The sequence below is a fragment of the Dermacentor variabilis genome, chromosome 5 (genome assembly GCF_050947875.1).
Source record: "Dermacentor variabilis isolate Ectoservices chromosome 5, ASM5094787v1, whole genome shotgun sequence".
NCBI classification, from domain to species: Eukaryota; Metazoa; Arthropoda; class Arachnida; order Ixodida; family Ixodidae; genus Dermacentor; species Dermacentor variabilis.
In genome coordinates, this window is record NC_134572.1 from 111,098,122 (window position 1) to 111,116,984 (window position 18,863).

Consider the following 18,863-nt stretch of genomic DNA (forward strand, 5'->3'; position numbering starts at 1 on the left):
GCGACACCGCGGTTTTATGCTAGTCACCGTGGGTAAACGCTCGCCTTGCGTTGTCAACGTGACTGCGTGGTTGTTAAATTCGCCGGCTGCAAACGTTTTCGTGTAGTCATTCCTGACACAGTAAACCAAAATGAGCAAGGCGCATCCTCCAGAGCTGAAGAAGTAAGTTACATCTGTCATTTATAACTGCACCGACGGCTAAACGTGTCCGTGGAAAGCCGCAGCAAGAGATCGCGTTCAGCGATACGCGCTTATTGTTCTGCTAATTTGACCTAGGCTGTTCATATATTGTCTAGTTTATGCGTGAGTTTTGATTTAATTTTCTATGCTAACTTTCTTTTTCATTTCAGGTACATGGACAAGAAGTTGTCATGTAAGTTCACTAACTTCGTCGTGTCTTGTAAAGCGTTCGTTCTGTCACTACAGGCATACGCCTTGTGACATCCCACTGTGCAAATGGTTTGCCACACTGTAACTTCATTTGTTGCCTGGTATTAATGCATAAATTAACTTTGTTTGGCACAAGACTCCAGTCGGTGAGAACAAATTGCATTATTGAGATCAAAATCAAATGGGGGTTTCTAATTACTAATTCTCCACGTTTTTTTAAATGATGATGGTGTGTTTGGGTTGAGTAATTCTTACTGCGCAGCTTTAAGTTGTGGAAAGTGTTATGTCCTCAACGGTGGCCCGGGCGGCGGCGGAGGTGCCGCCATAGAAAAAGGGGGGATCGCCTCGCAGGCTGTCTGCCGACAACGTGGAAGGAAAGACAAGTGAACAGTGGAAGAACCCGTCGTACCATCTACTATTTAATCACGGTGGCACCTGTATAAATAGGCATGCCACCAGGTGACGCCAACAGTGCTTGTTCACTGCTGCTTGGGGCGTCCCTGTCGGTGGATGCATGAACGACATCACATCATCCCCCACTTGAAAAGAACATAAATGTAAATGGTAGCTTCACACAACACGGCAACCTTGTATACACTACAAAGAAAGTACACATCACACACAAAAAAAGTACACAGTATGATCAAGTAATGTGGTGTCCAAACAGATTTCAAGCCTTCCGGCGTCTTTTTGCCCATCCATCCAAGTCCTCTGCACAAACTGCAAGTGTTCACACATTCGCAAGTTGAAAACCCCAGGCCCCACTGGTTCGTCGACTTCTAGCTGACGCTCGAAGTGGTGAACAAGTAGTAGCAGCGTCCTGTGATTCACATAATGTGGACACTGTGGACCGCTGTCCATCGGCAGTAGCATGGGATATGAGTGCATGAGCCCGTTGTCTCAGAAGGCTGCATCGTACGCGAGCGCATGGCATCCATAGACGTCCGGCACTGTACAAGTCCACAGGAGCCACATCTGGCACAGTTGACCTGTTGCCTGACAAGTCCGGCAGTGAAGTGAACTGCGTCGCCTTTTCTCCCCTCTCGAGAGAACATGTTTGGGGAATGTGCCTCGAAGCAAGTAATGGAGGCGTATACATAGAAGTATTCTTCGGAGAAGTAGACATCGAAATAGTATGTTTCACGGACATAGGCATTGGGGTAGGCCTCATAGGAGCAAGGCTCAGAAGAAATGGTGTCGGAGGACTAGGCGTGGTCAAGTGGGCACCCGAATGCGTCTCCTCGGGATGTTTGGCACTCGTAGGGGCCCCTGTACACGAGACACTGAGGACTGTAGGCGTCTCTCAAGCGTTGGTGTCTTGCGTTCCGACGATGTTGTTTCTTGATGCCAGTGCAGTGGAGCGGCGCACGGATTCTGTGCTGCCATTTTCCACAGTTGAAAAAAACTGCATCTCGAGCTGGACAGGTCGGGGAATTTGCGATGTGATACCTGAACCCGCAGCTGTAGCAGGTGATTGATGGTTGGGCCGGGCGCTCGCTATATTGGCTCCTACTATATTGGCTCCTACCGGGTTCCAGCCAGGGATGGAACCCGGTAGGAGCTTCCATGTTTTCGGCCGACAACATGGAAAGAAAGAGAAGTGAACAGTCGAAGAACCCCTTGTACAATCCCCATCTAATCATGGTGACACCTGTATAAATAGACATGCCACCAGGTGATGCCGACAGTGCTTGTTCACTACTGCTTGGGGTGTCCCTGTCGGTGGATGCATGGACGACATCACAGAAAGGCTGCATGGTCGATTACCTTGACAGATGTGAGCATGACCGCCCCTCTACGCATACGTTTTCACTGACCAGCAACTGAGCCCACCGTTACTGGCTCTGAGAGTGCGCCTCTTGCACTCTACAAAAGATAGTCTCTGATTTATACAATGCCATGGACATGAAAACAGAGAAAAATGGGAAACATTGCCCACTAAACCACATAAGTGTTTTTGTATGAGAAATTGTCTAATCATGACAACAAACTGGATAATTGATGTACAAATTAAGGGAAAACCGGAGACTCATTGTAATGATGTGCCTTGCTTTGTAGGCATTTCGTGGAACTTGGCTGCCTACTTTTTCCAGTCCAATAAACTGCCAGGAATTGAAGTAGCTGATTCTTCTGGCTTCTTGGCCGACATATTATTTCGCTTTTTCTCTATGGCGATTGTCTTCAAATTGTTCTCCAACTCCCAAATTATCTTTGACCACCAAACCAGTTGACTAGTGAACTCCATGTCAATTGTTGCTCTTATTTTTGTAAGTGCCCTCATGCTATTACCTGTACATGATTGGCAAATATTCAAGACAGTTTAGAGAGCTTTCATTTGTCCACATGTGTATTACCCTTTATAGGGTAGTGGGTTACCGGAGGTGTGGGTGGCAGTAAGTAAAGCCCCCTCCATACACATTTCTGCCGACCAAATTGGATGTGGTTGGAGGCGCTTTAGCAATAACAACACTGGTAGCGACAGCCTGTGACGTTTGTCCAACAAGTTAAAATGCATTAGAAATTTTATGTGTGCATGGGTGTTCTCATCAGTGGAGGATAGGAATTGAACATCGAGATTACGTGGCTGCCGGTGCTTTACCTGAGCAGCCAAGTAGTTGGTTACTGCAATAATAACTCTGTGTCTTCTCCGGTTAAATAAATTCTACGTCGCCAACCTGGCTGCTCACATTTTGCTCCCGTAACACAGTATTCTGTAAAGGGTAGTATGTGTGTGGACAAGCGAAAACTGTTGATTTGTACATGAGCCATGTAGTAACTATGAATAAAACATGCATTTGGGATGTGTAAGCCACAGTTCAAATTGGCCTCAAGACCTCTATTTCTCGCCTACAGTGGAAGTACAGGTTTCAAACTTCAGTTGTTTTCTGTTAATGCGATTAGCATTCTTAGGACGCTTCATTCATGTTCTGGTAGTTGTCTATGTATCGGTATCTCTAACCGGTTTCCTGATAATTTTTGTCACTGGTGTCGTCACCATGGTCTAGTGGGTAGAGCGTTGGGCTTCTGTGCTGAGGGAATGGATTTGAACCAATGTGGATGACTGGGCATGTGCTGCTGTTCAGTTACAAAAACGTCCTTTGAAATTTATCCAGTGCTGGATGGAATAAAACCTGTGTCGTATAGATTGACAATCTTGTCTGCATTCATACATGCCACATGCAGACTTTGCGATGCAGCCGCTTGATAGCGTAGCATGTCTAGTGGAAAGTGCGCGAGAGGTGCTCGGTGGCATATATGCCTCATGCATGACATGTTTTGGCATTGGCAGTACGCTGCGTCACTCCGTTTCTTCAGTGCTAATCATATTAACGTCTACATTCATCTTGAAATAGGTTCCACCAGAATTTTTATCTTTGTATTTATTGGAGTCTTGATACCTTTAAGAGGTATGCTGTGTCAGTGTTTAATACAGTTAGGTCGCAACTCTTTGCTGATGTAAGCTGCAGCGGCCACATTCGAGTCTGGCAGAATGCAAAAATACTCCTTTTCAATTTTGTGAGTGCATGTGGGAGCACTCCAGGACGGTAAAATTTATTCGGCTGGCTCTTATAACCAGATTGATTGTTTAGGACATTGAACCCCTTGATTACATTATTTTTCCTTTATTTTGCTTTGTGCCATTGCAGCCTACTACTAGGTGTGGAAGTCCCTCTGCCCTTTTACCTTGCTAAACTAATGTTTTCAGAATGGTTGTTAACCAGACTTGTTGATATGACGACATGACATGGTAAACTATGCAAGAATGAGAGCAAGACAAGCGGACGACGTAGGTGCTGTCCTCCACCTAAAGTTTATTGTGTGTTGGTGAAAGATATAGGCAAAAAATCTCGAAGTAAAAAGCACCCACGTGAAGAAATGCTTACATTCGTAAGGGGGGGATCCTGGCCATGTGGGAGGGGTGGGGTTACTCATTTACGAAGTCAGTGCCCCTGTCATCTGTTTGTCCCGTCTTAGTCCCATTCTGCCACTGTTTGTTGGGTTATAAAGAACAGACAGACATTATGTTCTTCAGAAACTGTCTATAATAAATTCGTGAACTAGCATAGTATTTTTATCAAGTAAATGAATTTGGGTGTCAAGGACATTGTTCGTTTTTCACCTGTAGTGAGGCTCAATGGCAGCCGTGTCGTCACCGGAATCCTGCGTGGTTTTGATCCGTTCATGAACCTCGTCCTCGATGAGACTGTTGAGGAAACAAAGGGAGGAGAGAAGCACAACATTGGCATGGTGGTATGTATTCCAATTGCGCAGAGTTTTGGCTTTGATTCTAACAAGTGGCCTGCATTGTTCAATTTTTGCAGGTTGTCAGGGGAAACAGCATCGTCCTCCTTGAAAGTCAAGACAGAATAGGCTGACACCATGGACCTGGGACTTCTTGCAGCCATGCATTCCCATCGTATTCTTGTCATTCACATTGTTGCATTACCTTGTCAATAAACGTGCCGTAAAACTGACATTTGTGTGACCTTCCTTTCGATTCGGTCTGTACACAGCCTATAATAAGGTGGCCTGAAGCAGAGAGAGAGGGGGGGGGGAAAGGAAAGGCAGGGAGGTTAACCAGACTGAGTCCAGTTTGCTACCCTACACGTGGGGAGGGGAGTGAAAGAGAGAGTTAAAGCAGTTAAACGTTGAAGCAGTAGTGTGAAGGCACAAGTGCTAGTGTATGGTCTGTAAAAGCGTGGACATAACAAACGTCGCACTTAGAACATGGCATGCGATTCCTTTGCTAATTGTTAAGCTATCTTTCAAAGGTAATCGCTGAAAATGGTTTTTAAAAAAGCCGTTGTACGAGTGCACTAGAATATGATAATGCGTACAACGTATGGTAGACTAGAACCGTGTTACTAGAAAACGTTGCCCGACTGACCACGATTTATACGAATCATGAGTGCGATTGTTTTATTCTTGAGAATTGAAAGGTACGCCTTAGAAACAGCGGACTTTTGCGTCAAATTTGAGCTCTTCTGGAGCATCGGCAGCGGCCCAGCCCGCGCTTTCAACGGTGCAGCTCTGGTTGCCGCGCTTCTATTCAAAGCGACTACCGATACCCTGTGCTGTGGCGTAAAGAAATAGTTCCCAACCTTCTGCACTTTTAGAGAACTTCAATACTTATTGAGCGCAAAGTACATCGCCATTTAGAAAACTGGCTAACATTTTATGCCTGTTTGGCTTAAATTATGAATATCAGTTTGTGGTTATGTTACCAACGGGCTGCGGCGCAGCGTTACAACTAGCGGTTGTATTTAGCGCGGCCGATGTTTCGCGCTGCATTGCTCCATTCGGAAATGGCCGCGAGTTGACTCTTCACCTTTTCGCAATGATGATGCGGATGTTAGGCTCATGTTAAGGCTCTCTTTTGCTTTTCCCCCCCTTTGGTTAGATACAGTTTGACATTTACGACCCACAGTATGGATCGGTTTCTCTTGGAGAGCAAGCGTAACTTGGTAAGTTAGCTTGATTGCATGTGGCGTTTCCTTGATCAGCTGTATTTACGTTTCGCGGCTGATTTGCACATTTAACTTCATGCCGTCCGCGTATTATTTGTCCCGCTCTCTAGGCGCGTTGGCCCAGATGTTTTGTTTGAAGTATATAGCTGAGTGCGGACTGGGCCAATATTTTGTCGATTCAATGTGCGCAGTTCGTTCTCCGGCTGTCCGCTTCTCTTGCGATGCCCCAGTTTGATCGGCAGGCATGAGCTACCCACGGCCTCTTCGCTGTTTTTGCATTAAAAACCTGCTGTCGCTAGTCAGGCTAAATTTTAGTATTGCGCCGAGCTTTAGCGGCGAAATGTCTGTGCGTGTTTCATGGGTCACGAACTAACATTCACTTTCGTAATCTCTCCAGGAAAAGCTCGACACTTTCACTAAAGTGCATGTCGTCCTCGGAAACGAAGCCTGCGATTTGGATTCCGCCGTGGCTGCTATCGTCACTGCGTACCTGCTACATGAAGTAAGAAGTGTTTTCTTTTAAATACTCTGCAAATAACTCGATTAAAACACGGACCGCCGTGTGCTGCGCGTGGTTCTTCCGGTGTGTTTAGCGTAGCGCATATCGTGTACTGCATAACGAAACCTGTTTTTACTTTCAGCTTCAGCCGGTCGCGACGTTACTCGTCGTGCCCGTGCTTAACATTGCGAGGAAGGACGTCACGCTACGGACGGAGATCACGTATTTCTTCGAACAAGTGGACATTTCTCTCGACACCCTGGTCTGCCGGGACGAAATCGACTTAAAGGTAATGCCGGTCGTCACGCCCACTGCGAGGCGGGCGTCGTTCGCGTTCGCCTGTTCCCGTTATGACATATCCACGCCATAAAGTGATATCTGCGCGCATTCCGCGTGGCTGGCTTTCTGCCAGGTGTCGCAAACAACTGAGCTACATCTTTTCAGTGGTGCTGTGCCGCTCCTATAGCTAGTTGAGTGTAGTTCAGTAGATGCATATGCCACCCACGCATTGAATCGAGAAAGCGAACTCAAGTGAAAGTGATAGTGGCTTTAAATGTGTCGGTTAGTATAAGTTGAGTTTCAAGCAGGAACATAGTTTAGAGGTAGAAATGGTAATAAAGAAGCAGACGAAAATGACCTCGAGCTTCTCTTCAAAAAAAAAAAAAAAAGTTAGGGAAAGAACGGTGAAAAGATAATTTTTTAGGTTAGATACATAGGTCCACGATCTTGCATTCCTTGTGATGGATATGCAACGAGCATATAATCAGTTTTCAATTGTGCAACGTGTTATTTACAATTTTCTTTTCTTAAAATCATTTTTAGCACTCCTTAAATATATATATATATATATATATATATATATATATATATATATATATATATATATATATATATATATATATATATATATATATACATTGTGCTCGGTTTACTTTTGATACGAAGAAATTTCAGTATGAAGTAAAGATTTTTATTCCGAGAAGCAATAAACTCCTTTTCTAAACATCTGCTCCAGCTGGCAATGAAAACAGTGACAGCGCTACACAAATGCCCTGCACTCGATCTTCAGCATGAATACCTTGAAGTATCTGTTTTGCTTGGAATTCCATCTTGCACTTTCACAGCCTAGCAAAAGAGGAGGTGTTCCTTTGCACTGCGTCTTAATAATTGCTGAAAAGCTGCACTTGTGAAGTGTCCAAGTAAACACAGTTTGTGAAAAATCTGTTTAATGAAGACTTGCTGGGGAAAGAAGGTTATTTAATATAGTCTTATTCTATCCCCCTTTTCTTTCTTTTTTGTTCACAGAAACTTCACTCTAAGTCAAAGTTGTCACTGACCCTAGTGGATCACAATCTTTTGCCCAAAGAAGATGCTGACTTGCAGGCTGCAGTTCAGGAGATCATTGACCACCACAGATTGGAAACATCTCACAGGTTTGTATCTGTCATTTTACTCATTCCTTTGAAGGGTCAGTCACTGAGGCGAAATATGAAAAACTGTATTACTAAATTGCGCTTCTGCAGTGGAAAAATGGCTGCTATTTGCCTCAGAGAAGGATTCTTAAGCCAGAAAAGATGCCAGAGCGAAAGACAGGTAATGATGTTTTCCTGGAGTTCCCACATCAGCACCCCTTGATGTCATTGATTTTTAGTCTCTGTGTGGGCCTGTCTATAATTAAGGATCACATTTGGGATTTAAAAGAACCAAAGGCTCAACCTAGAATGATTCAGCAACTTCTCATGTGCCATAGTGGCCCAATTGTGAGAAAATACTTCAAAATCCATGATACATCAACATATGAGCACTGAGGTTTCTGTGTGCAATTAAAGATGGGGAAGCTTAGCCTTCATTTTCTTGATTAATAATTGACCTTTCCAGGGAAATGTATTAAAATGGTGCTTTGGAAGAATATTGGTGTGAACACACCTGAAAGCTTTTGCTACGTAAGACTGCTTAGCATGATAAAAAGTATATTTTTTATCTGTAGCTGAGTTACAGACTTTGTTGGCATTAGTAATTTGTGCTTAATTCTAACGATAGAATAAGTGTGACAGCTTTAAAGGGTAGGGCAATATTAGTCACTGTGTTTATAGTTACGTCATTTGATCTAAACATTGGTTTCGCCTTTTCTATCAAACCGCATAGTTTCCAAGATGGATGTGTTACTTATGCAGAAGTGTTTATCAATGACATTTAACATGTGGTATAGAAATCAAGGCCCATGTACCAACAAGCTCTTCACTGTGTTAGTCGCCATTTGCAGCATACAAATGGACATTCCAGGTCACATTGGCCAGTATAACAAAACAATTCCTTTGGCTTGATTCTATTTATTTGTCACCCAATGTTTATAACCAGGCAATCCTGGTGCATCTAATGTTTGAGTGTTTATGATTATGCCAGGTGCTTTTTTTTTCCAACTATACAGGCTTTTTAAAGATTTCCTGTGGCATATAGCACAATTCTAATAATTAACTGGATTGCTTGAAGATGCAGACATTACTTGCAGCATAAATTGTAATACATAATTGACTAATTAACAAATGTTACTAATTAAATGTTATCTCGGGCATATCTATTTGGAATGAATTCTGAGGATGGCACTGCTTTCGAGACATTCGCTGTTGAAGTTGCAGTAAAAATGCGCTGTTCCACTTACTTTTTCTACAAAATGCTGTTTTACACATTGAAGTGCAAAAATAACTGGAATGCAAATTTACTTCGTCACGCACTTTATGAATGAATATCTTCAAGACTGGTGCCATCCTGAGCATTCATTCCAAGAGGATATGCCTTGTGAACTTGGTGGCTACAATTTGTAAATTGCAACTAGTGCTAAAACGTTATCATTTCAAACTGAATTAGTGAAATTTTGTTATTTAGTTGGTTATGTATTTCAATTTATCATGCAAATAATGTCCACCCCTCTGAGTGATCTAGCTTGAGGACTAGAATTGTGATATCTGCCACAAGGGGTTTTAAAGATTCTGTCCAGTAGAAACACGCAAGAGATCCGACGGAGATGATGGGACTAGCTGGAATCTTGAATAACGAAATATACTTGCCAGCAGGCCACACGGTGCTTGCGCAAACGCCGCATGCACTCAGCCATGCGAACAGCAACGTGCGGCCACAGCCGGGGTATGGGATTGCCCAACTAGTCCCGTCGTCTTCTTTATCCAGTCTTTCATGTGTTTCTGCTGGTTTTTTATCCATTTTATTCTGTATTTAATGTTCAAAATTGTAGGCATTTGTGCGGTATTGGAATTCATGTTGATGCTTAATCGGTTGATCTGAAAAGCACCACCTTTCCTGCAGTGATTGAAAAACAAGATTGTCTAGCGTGTGTTGAAGAAAACAGATGATAACCTAAAGGGACCAGTGAAAGACTGAAAAATCTCAGAGAAGCCCTTCAAACCTTTTTGAAAAGTGTATACTGCCTCAGTGAATGTGACCATGCTTACTTGTTTAGCACTACAGAAGGGTGTGTGCCATGTATCTCTGTTTGTTTGTTAAATTTGCAAATCTTTATGTTCATCCACATTGACTCGTAGGTGTGACAAGACTGTTGAAATGGTCGGATCATGCTGCACTCTGGTAGCTGAGAAAGTTTTACACTCTAAGCCGGAGCTCCTCAGCCCTCAAGTTGCTCTCTTGCTTTATGGTAAGCATTACGCTGTACTTGGCCACTTTAGCAGCAGTATTGCCTTTTGTACGTTTTTGCTTTAAGATGTACCATCGCTCTGAATGTGAGTTGCAAAATGGGATCTCATTGCCTAAGAAGCTCCGAGACAGTATGTCAGTGTCAACAAAGAAAATTGTGGAACTAAATGCCATTTTAATTGCTGTTAGCACCCCATTTACAAAAAAAAATACTCATATTGAGCTTGATAGTACATGCCAGTGCTGCTTTCCGCAGAATAATACAAAATACCATTTAAGACAACCAGAAACGAGAAAAGACACAAATACCTTACTGTTGAAGTCATGAATTGCATGTTAAAACATTTAACTTGCGAGATATTTTCACCTGAACAGGAATGCCTTAATAATACTAAAGCTATGCCATCTGCTCAGTGGTTGCACATTTACCTAGTACCAAAGGCTGTCTATGTGGCTTTGCATTAAGGGGGCTTGGGTTGTTTTTTAGGCACAATCCTTCTGGACACGGTGTGCCTCTCAGAGTCTGCACGGAAAACAACAGCCAAGGACTTGGAAATGGTGTCCAAATTGCAGGCGTTGCTTCCCGAGCTGAACAAAGAGGAAGTCTTCAAGCCGCTGTGCAGGGCAAAGTCCAATGTTGATGGTGAGTTGCTGGGTATATGTGGCCCTTATTCTTTTCTGCCAGTGGGTGTCTCTCCACACTATAAAGACGGCCGGACTTGTACGTCAAATTACCATGGTTGCTCAGAGGTTGGGACGTTGCCCTGCTGAACGTTTGGTTGCAGCTTCGATTACCACTTGCAGCGGTTATGCAACAGTAGCGCAAGGTACAAAAGTGAGTTCCTAACATTGCTTGATGCTGAAGAAATCTTGAATTCTTGGTGTTTAGTAGTGGCTTCACTACAATGCAAAGCTTGCTTTTTTGTGTAGCTTCTCTGCAGTGTGCTTTGCATTTCCGTGAAGTCCTACCTGCAGACAAAATTATCGTAGTAGTTTGCATTCTTAACTTGTGTCAGTTTGAAACAATGAATTAAATGAACTATCCTGTTTTAGCTTTTGTGCTGTTGTGTCCTTCAAGCTTACCTTAGTCTTGAGGTGTTTAAACCAAGGAAGGCCTTCTACTACAAGTGGAGATGGAGTGCGGTGGTGCAGTCTGGTGCGACATTTCAATTCTCACTAGTGCACTCACCTTGACGGTACCTTGAGCACAAGCTTGACCATCTTCTTTTATGGAGTTTGGACGTGTCATGAAGTTTTGCACAAGGTTGCTTTCTGGAGAGGCAAGGGCTGCGCTAGATGTTTGACAGATTAACACGCTGTCTGAAAAAAATGTTCTGGGTCAGTGCTCTCAAAGGTAGTTGGTGCAGAAGGCTACACCTGTGTTACTTCAGAGGTCTACGGGGCCTGTTTGATAGACGTTAGAGTTCTAGATTAGGAAGATGCAAGTGTTGGGGCTCCAAGGGTTAGGGGGTTCCAATTCTTGCGTCCCCCTTATCGAAAGCTCTCTTTTTATGTGCTACGATGGACTGATAGACCATATGATAGAGTAAAACTTCGATGTTATGAACTGTTTTCATTTACCTATCTTAGTTCTATTGAAAACCATGTTCTTGTTTTTTGCGATTTAACATTTAACGAAGCAATGTTATGACACTGTTTCAATTTAACGAAGTTATCATCCATTTCAAGCATGTAGTACTTGGCGCCTCTGTAGTTAGTCACTGTAGCAAAACACTGTGAAAATGTGAGCCGAGGCACCAGTAATTATTTGCATGCATCCTTTCATGTGAAAAGCTTGAGTGGAAAAAACAACGTCGTGCAGACTGTACAATTGGGCTCTTCAAAGCATGCACACATAGGAGTGCAGATTGCAGGAAACACCACTGTGCCATCTGTTGTGTTGGCAAAGAATTTGCAGATGCCACGGGGTAGCTTGGAGTGAAGGGTGCATTAGGGCATCGTAAGTGGAAGGGGGCAGGTGAGTGCGTGGCTCCTCCTCTACCCTGGCCTTGGCCGTGCGTCGCTGTCTGCATGGCTGAGTGCTTATGTAGGCCACGCACCGGATCTTGGAGATAATTTGCTGCAGGTGCAAAGATTGTGGGCGAGCTGAGATGGCTGGTGCCTTGATGCACACAGTGTTCCTGTGAACCTAGTATTACAGGCCATGCAATCTCAAGTTTATGAGATGCGGTGAAGCAAGAGGCAGCACGAAGCGTTTGCTTCCTGTTGCTGACCCTGCTTATCACGACAGCATTGCGACAGCCTCATGTCATCAAGTGAGATGTGTTCATGTTTGCCTGTGTGTACACGAAACAATGCTTGTAAATTTAGTTATAGTAAGCGAATGTTTAGTGCCGTTTACATGGCCAGTAAAACTACAAGCCGTACTTCGTGTAGTCTCTTCACTGCTTTTCACTATCGCTATCAATGCTTCGCCTTTCCGGCAGAACTGCAACCTTATTTTTCTTGGGGAGAACGAATCTCCATATGCTTTTTACACTTTTGTTAATAATTTGTATGCACCGCCTGATGATGGCTGTGGGCACTAAGCACGGTCAACTATGGCATCCCAAGGTTTCTGGCACCACAAGACGAGTCACATTCAACTCTTAGATGTTGTGAGTCATGCCGATGCATTGCTCTCAGTGCAATCTGTAACACACGCAACGGGACTCATAATTGCACAATTATGGCCAAACCTTCTTTCGATAATTTTTTATAGCGCTTACTGACAGGATGCTATCCTCTGGAAATGCTCTGGGAACCTTTGAAATAACTTCTAATGCTGAAATTTTCAAGCCTCAACCTAACCAAACTTGCAATTTAATGTTTTTCACTGCAGGTACGACTACATTATATCGAGGTTTGACTGTATAAGTCCTTGCATGTGTGCAAATTCTGGATTGCATGGGCATCTTGTGAACCAGCTAGAGCTACCTCTGCTTCACCTCCATGCCCCTCTATATATACTATCTCGCTGCAGTTGCTGCTGGTGAAAACCACTTAGTGGTATACTGATGGCCTGGTCGTGGCTTAAGAAAGTGCAGTAAAAAAAAAAAAGAATTGATGCAAAGCCATGGGTGAGAGAGAGAATAGTGAGGGGAAGTGCTGGACTGTTGTCATGGGACTTTGGCTTCTAGGAAGGCACAATTGAGAGAAGCTGCTAGAGAGCGTTAAGTGGCAAGGGTGTGCACTTCATAAGGAGTTGATGTTGCTAGGGTATATCGTCGCCTGACAATGGTGCACAACTGTGAGTGAGAGAATTGACAGCAGATGCTAGCATATCGAAAGGAGGCTTCAGGTGGCGAAATGTCTGGGGCCATGTTCTTTTTCAAATTAATTTGACATCCATTTCAAGCACAACACAAGACAGTATGACAGCACAAGACAGTCATTGACGCCAATGTCAGCTTGAAATAAAAGCATTCTAGCTTTCTGGAATGGTGCATTTCAATGTGCTGTAATAATATACACAGAATTTTTGGTTCTTCAGTGAAATAAACAACACAGAAAAATTTCGTTGCACCCGAAACTGTTGGAACTGCAAAATACAGTGAAGGATGTTTCGCAATATGCCAAGGAATGTCCTAAATTAATCTTGCATAGTCACTTAGGGCATTTGCCACTGTGCTTAGCTACTCTGTGAAAGCCTCGGTGTTACAAAGTGTGTGCCTTAAAATGTTTGCAGGCTTGTGTTTGGATGAGCTCCTTCGCAAGGACCTCAAGGCTGTCTGCTCATCGGCAAAACGCATAGCGATATCGTCGGTACCTGGAGAACTAAAGGTATGTGATGTGCATATTGTGAAAGTAGTGAAGCCTTGTTATAAGCCATGTGGGGAAAGCATAGTTTCAATTTACAGGTTGTAGCAAATTCGCTTATTTGCTGCCTACCTAAGCCGCAGTAGTTCCTGTGGTTAGCTGCCAATGAATATGTGCCATGCTATCTTAGCCCCGACAGCTAATGCTGGAACCATTCTCTTAACAGCTGAACTGTATTATAACAAAATAGCATGGAAGCATAGCCTTGTATGTGTGTAGAGGTTGTCTTTTTTAGGTTTCTTTGTGCAGCCTGGTACAGTGAGTCATCATTATCAGTGATTCCGCGTGAACGAAACCACCCCAAGCCAAGCAGATGGTCACAGCCCCTTGGATCACTGCGCAGTGCATTGATATTAGAGACCTTGCATAGGTCAGGTCAGTCACGGCGTACACGTTTGTGGACGCAACTTATTTTTGCCATTACTGTGCAGTGGTTGCAAGGAATAGACAGCGAACATTAAGCATTGAGTAAATTGAACGTTCTGCTTTCCTAAAGTACACCCACTTAATTTTCTAGAGAAATTTATCACTTCAGATGACTGCTTTGGTGAAGGCACTGCCATCTTTGATGGGACGTTTGAAGTGGGGCGTTTCGGTAGTAATTTCAAAAGTTATTTTTCCCTTGTTGCAATGCTTGTACCAAATAATCTGTGCATGTAATTCGAGCGGGTGATTCAATATTTTTAATGAAGAAATGTAGCATTACTGACTGTGCAATAAATGAAAATATGATTACCATGTAATTACGGTGCCTTTCTGTAAAATGCACAGTCATTCTCGACCCACCTTGACTTGCTTTCTATGGAGCCTCCAGCACCTGGGCATAAAATTATGTAAATTTTACACATTTATCGACAGTCGAACATAATTTGTGATTGAAGGGAAAATGGTGCAAGAACACACAATGCTGCACTCTTTCATGCTCAGCAGTTCAAATGTTCAGAACATTGCATCTGAATATCAAGCAAGCCAAAAATTGTTTGCTCTGACTGACAAATCTGATCTTGCATCCTTTGTTGTTTCATGCTATGCAGCTCACCCATCTAAATAAAAAGTAACAAATCAAGCTTTGCGTTCACTTCACTGTAACCAATAAATTGATGTATGAGGACTTGTTGCCATGAGCTAACAGCTTAAGTATAGGGCATTAAGCCTAATGAAACCTATTGATGTGAAGGATTGATGGATTGATTGATGGGGTTTACAGACAATCTGATCCCTAGTCTGGGTAAGTTCAGAGATGTTACTACAATGCTGATGTGGCAACAGACAGACAATGTGTGCTGTCCACTTGTTTGATTTGTTTTGATTTGATTTGATTGATTTGTTTTGATTTGATAAGTTTTTATGTTCTTTATGGTTTTTTATGCGTACATCTTTTGTGTACTATTAGGTGTGTTGTGAATTTCTGCGAGAGAGACAGATGAGACTATGTATTACGTTGAACTGTGCTGGTTTGTAGTGCTTGTTTTTCACTATCAAGAAATCTATTTTGTCAAGGTGCCAGTGTGTTGCAGTGTCGAATGTACTTTGTGCATACCTCCAGCACTAGCCTGTAAGCATATATTTTTCAGTTTTGAACATACTTGCCTTGGCATGGCCCAAGCACCTTTATTTATAAAATAACATACCTTCTGTGGTACCATCTCTCTCTCTCTCGCACACATTTTTCCATTTATGAGCAGCAGGTGCACATATCTTAATTTTGTATCATCTGATTCCCTTGTTCCTACAGCATGTGATCTTGCATGTCTCTGTATGTGACACTGACATTGTGTGTGATAGTGTGGTGATTTGGTAGACTTTGTGCATGCACGCACGTGCACACACATGCACGCACGCACGCACTAACCTTTCCTCTTGGGAGTCTGCGCTGCTCAGCACAAGCTGGCAGGAACAACAACGGCTGATCCAGTGGGCTCGCTAACTCGTGCATGGTAATGGAGCCCTGGACTGAGGGCCCCACTCATAGAGGAAAATTTCCTACTTGTTTTGCCAAATAAATGTTTATTCTCTATCTTTAGCTTTAGATAGTTCCTTCTTGTCTCCCCCCCCCCCCATTTTTTTTTTTTTTGCTTTGATCTTTTCACCCCTTCTCCCCTTCCTTAGTATAGCATAGCCAACTGTAGATATCCTCCGGTTAACCTTCTTGTTTATCCTTTCCTTTCATCTCTCCCCCTCCAGAGCATCTGTCAGGAGAACACAATGGAGGCTGAGCTGGGCAAGTTCTGCAAGATGCACGGCTACAGTGCCCTCATCATCCTCACCGTAGCTGTAGAAGAGAAAAGCAATTCGGTTCAGAGGCAGCTGGCAGTCTTCTCTTCAGACATTATGCTCAAGCAGCAGGTAACCTGCCTCGTCTTGGTCACCCGAGTAACATTTTGTAGCAGACATTGTTCTTTACTGAAGGTCCGTGCATACGAGCATGCATTTCGACCCTCGGTCTTCTTACAAGACATGCCCTGCATGTGTAGTGCTCATTTGCCCTTTTTCTGTCTTTTAATTATCAAGGACTTGCATCTACAGCTGTTAATGCTTCGCACGAAACTTACATGCAAGTTTGTCTCACTGTACTGTTAGTTTTTGCCTGGTCATGAATACAAAGAAAGAAGGTGAGAATTAACTGCATTGTTTTCTATATTTGGTGAAAGCTTATTTAATTGTTCTATTATTAAGTTGCTAAAGGATCATTTCACCGCCTTTTTTTATATTACAGTTCATTTACCTTGCATCATAAATGCCAGTATGTTACTCATATGTCCACAGCACTTTTAAAAAATGCCATAATGGACTCCTCATTATGTCTCATCATGTAAAATAGGTAGCTGCTATTGTGCCTGTGGCTTTCATGAGAGCTGAATGATGCTTTGAGACTTGAAGCAACTAATGAAGTATACTCTCAATCTCTTTTTAAACATAAAGTGGATGACAAATGCTGAAAATTTGGCAGTACTAAAAGTGGATTTAGATCAGCCCCTCCCCGCCCCCCCCCCTTTTTTTTGGCTTTCTTTTGCTGGGAGGTTGTTATTACTGTTTGTGAATATGTTTGGTCCTTAATGTGGCCATGACTGTTGCTCCCATGAGCACTACGGGTCAGTAGTGGTGCTGTTACATGCACGGATTCTTTGTAAAGCAACAAATAGCCATCATGAACTTTTTGAATTCCTTCCTCACACAGGCAAATTTGTTTTAATGGCCTTTGCTGTAGAGGCATTCATAATACATATGAAAGATAGGAATTAGGTAGGCTAGGACATATGCAATTCCTCGTATACGTGTCATTTCGCTTTAGGGGCATTTGACTGCACATATTACAAAGTGAGAGCAACAATTAAAGCTTGTTTATAGAAAAACCTGCATATTACATAGTGCAATGTCATTATGAATGATCCAGAAAAAGAAAGTTGCTGCTATCATCACATTCCTTTAATTTGTTGCTCATTTGTGCTCTTGCTCGATGTATATAGTCCTCCAAGCAGTTTTTTTAGCTGCTGCTACTGCTGCTGTTGCTGTTGGTATGCCATAACAGATGGTTATTTTGCTCAATTGAGCTTGGTTATGACATTGCAATATTTGAGATTTAGCCACAACTTTGGTTTCAGTGGCAAAACCCTACAAGAGGAGGGTTTATAACAGGAAGAGTGTTTATAAGATTGCATACTTTTTCGTCTTGATGTTATGTCATCCTTTCTGTAGGGGAGTGTGGGTAGACGATCGGTGTTTAGAGTGAATGTGTGGTTATATTAATGAAAATAAGGTATGTTTTGTGGTGTGCCCCATTTATTCTAATGCTCATAGCTGATTCCATACTTCATTGTTCATTCATACTTCACTGTACCTTGTTCCATTGACCTCAGCTGCATTTTGTGTGAAGGATGCTTGCTCAAGTTAATTTCATACTTATTTCTTGCATGCCACAGCTGACGTCAACACTTTTGGCAGTGGGAGACCCTTCACTGGATCTTCAGGTTTCACACATGTCTACAGACCACCTCATCACATTTGTCCAAGGCAACACTCAAGCCTCAAGAAAAGTCATCCTTCCAGTTGTTAGAAAGTTCCTAAGCACTCTCGGTGAGTCGCAGCTCAGCACTTCTTGTTCCAGAACGTGTGGAAAACCTTAATTCATAATGGAAGGCTCCTAAGTTGCATGTGTAGCATGTAGAGTGGCTGAATTGATGTACGTGCCTTTTGTTTCAATAACGTCTACAGAAACTGGGACGAAGTTTGGCTGTTCCTGACTTATTCTGTCTTAATTCTACGTGTTTTCCTGAGACAAAGGTTTTACAGTGATAGCTGCTGTTGGGCACTTCATCTGCATTCATGGCACCACTGCGTGATGTTGCCATCACCATGTTAGCTCCCTGGGCCACAATTCTGTAGCGATGCCTTCCGTCTGATTCTATGCCACTCTTGCCATAGCCAGCTGATCTCATTTATAATGGGGACGGAGCATCGCTCTGGCCACTCGCGAAGCACAGAAAAGAGTACAATCAAAAAAGGCATTGCTACAAAATTACGGTCATTGCGGTAATCGTTATGTTGCAGTGGCTAGAATAAAATACGAGGAGCAGTCAAAAAGTTCCCGGAATTGCTTCACCGACACTGAACGAGCGATGAGATAGCTTGCACATGCTTGGGTGGGGGGCTGGGTATGTTCGTGCGTGGGCAGAGCAGGTCTGGACAGGTTCAGTATGCAGTCACTGTGCTATGTCACATGGACGTGAGCGATGGCCGGTCGGTGCAATGTTGCAGTTTGAACAGCGTGCGAACGTAAAGGTGATGTGCAAATTGGGAAAATAAACTTTAGAGACGCTATTGGCCCTGCACCAAGTGTACATTGATAATGCACTAAAAAAGAAAATGAAGTTTACGACGGGTTTTTGCGGTTTAAGAAAGGGCAGGAGACGTTAGAGGACGACGAGCACAGCGGGAGGCTGTTGACATCCCGAAATGACTTAATGATGATTGCCAAAGTGGAACAATTGGTTTGCCGGGATTGAAGAATGATAATTGAGGAGCTA

General features: G+C 43.1%; 2 protein-coding genes across 5 annotated transcripts in view; both read left to right on the forward strand.

Moving 5' to 3' along the window:
• The first annotated feature begins 12 nt into the window (after positions 1-12).
• On the forward strand, positions 13-4,865 carry SNRPG (small nuclear ribonucleoprotein G). The gene is made up of 4 exons (XM_075693316.1): positions 13-162; positions 351-373; positions 4,517-4,641; positions 4,713-4,865. The coding sequence occupies exons 1-4, from the start codon at positions 131-133 to the stop codon at positions 4,764-4,766; spliced, it is 234 nt and encodes a 77-aa protein (XP_075549431.1). The 5' UTR covers positions 13-130; the 3' UTR covers positions 4,767-4,865.
• A 796-nt stretch (positions 4,866-5,661) lies between these two features.
• Positions 5,662-18,863, forward strand: part of LOC142583050 (uncharacterized) — a 65,579-nt gene continuing 52,377 nt past the window's right edge. For 3 of the 4 annotated variants that reach the window (XM_075693319.1, XM_075693317.1, XM_075693318.1), the window contains exons 1-9: positions 5,662-5,855; positions 6,256-6,360; positions 6,500-6,646; positions 7,663-7,790; positions 9,912-10,021; positions 10,508-10,663; positions 13,709-13,803; positions 16,024-16,185; positions 17,760-17,913. In XM_075693319.1, coding sequence (XP_075549434.1) covers positions 5,820-5,855; positions 6,256-6,360; positions 6,500-6,646; positions 7,663-7,790; positions 9,912-10,021; positions 10,508-10,663; positions 13,709-13,803; positions 16,024-16,185; positions 17,760-17,913 — 1,093 coding nt within the window. In that variant the 5' untranslated portion in view covers positions 5,662-5,819. The remainder of the gene's footprint in view (positions 5,856-6,255; positions 6,361-6,499; positions 6,647-7,662; positions 7,791-9,911; positions 10,022-10,507; positions 10,664-13,708; positions 13,804-16,023; positions 16,186-17,759; positions 17,914-18,863) is intronic. The other variant, XM_075693320.1, reaches the window with a different exon arrangement.

What these genes read in the sequence shown, in the direction of transcription:
- SNRPG (XM_075693316.1), top strand. Translation starts at nt 131, where the DNA reads ATGAGCAAGGCGCATCCTCCAGAGCTGAAGAA. An exon ending in CATCCTCCAGAGCTGAAGAA is followed by an intron (nt 163 to 350) that starts GTAAGTTACATC and finishes TTTTCATTTCAG; the next exon opens with GTACATGGACAAGAAGTTGT. An exon ending in AGCACAACATTGGCATGGTG is followed by an intron (nt 4,642 to 4,712) that starts GTATGTATTCCA and finishes CAATTTTTGCAG; the next exon opens with GTTGTCAGGGGAAACAGCAT.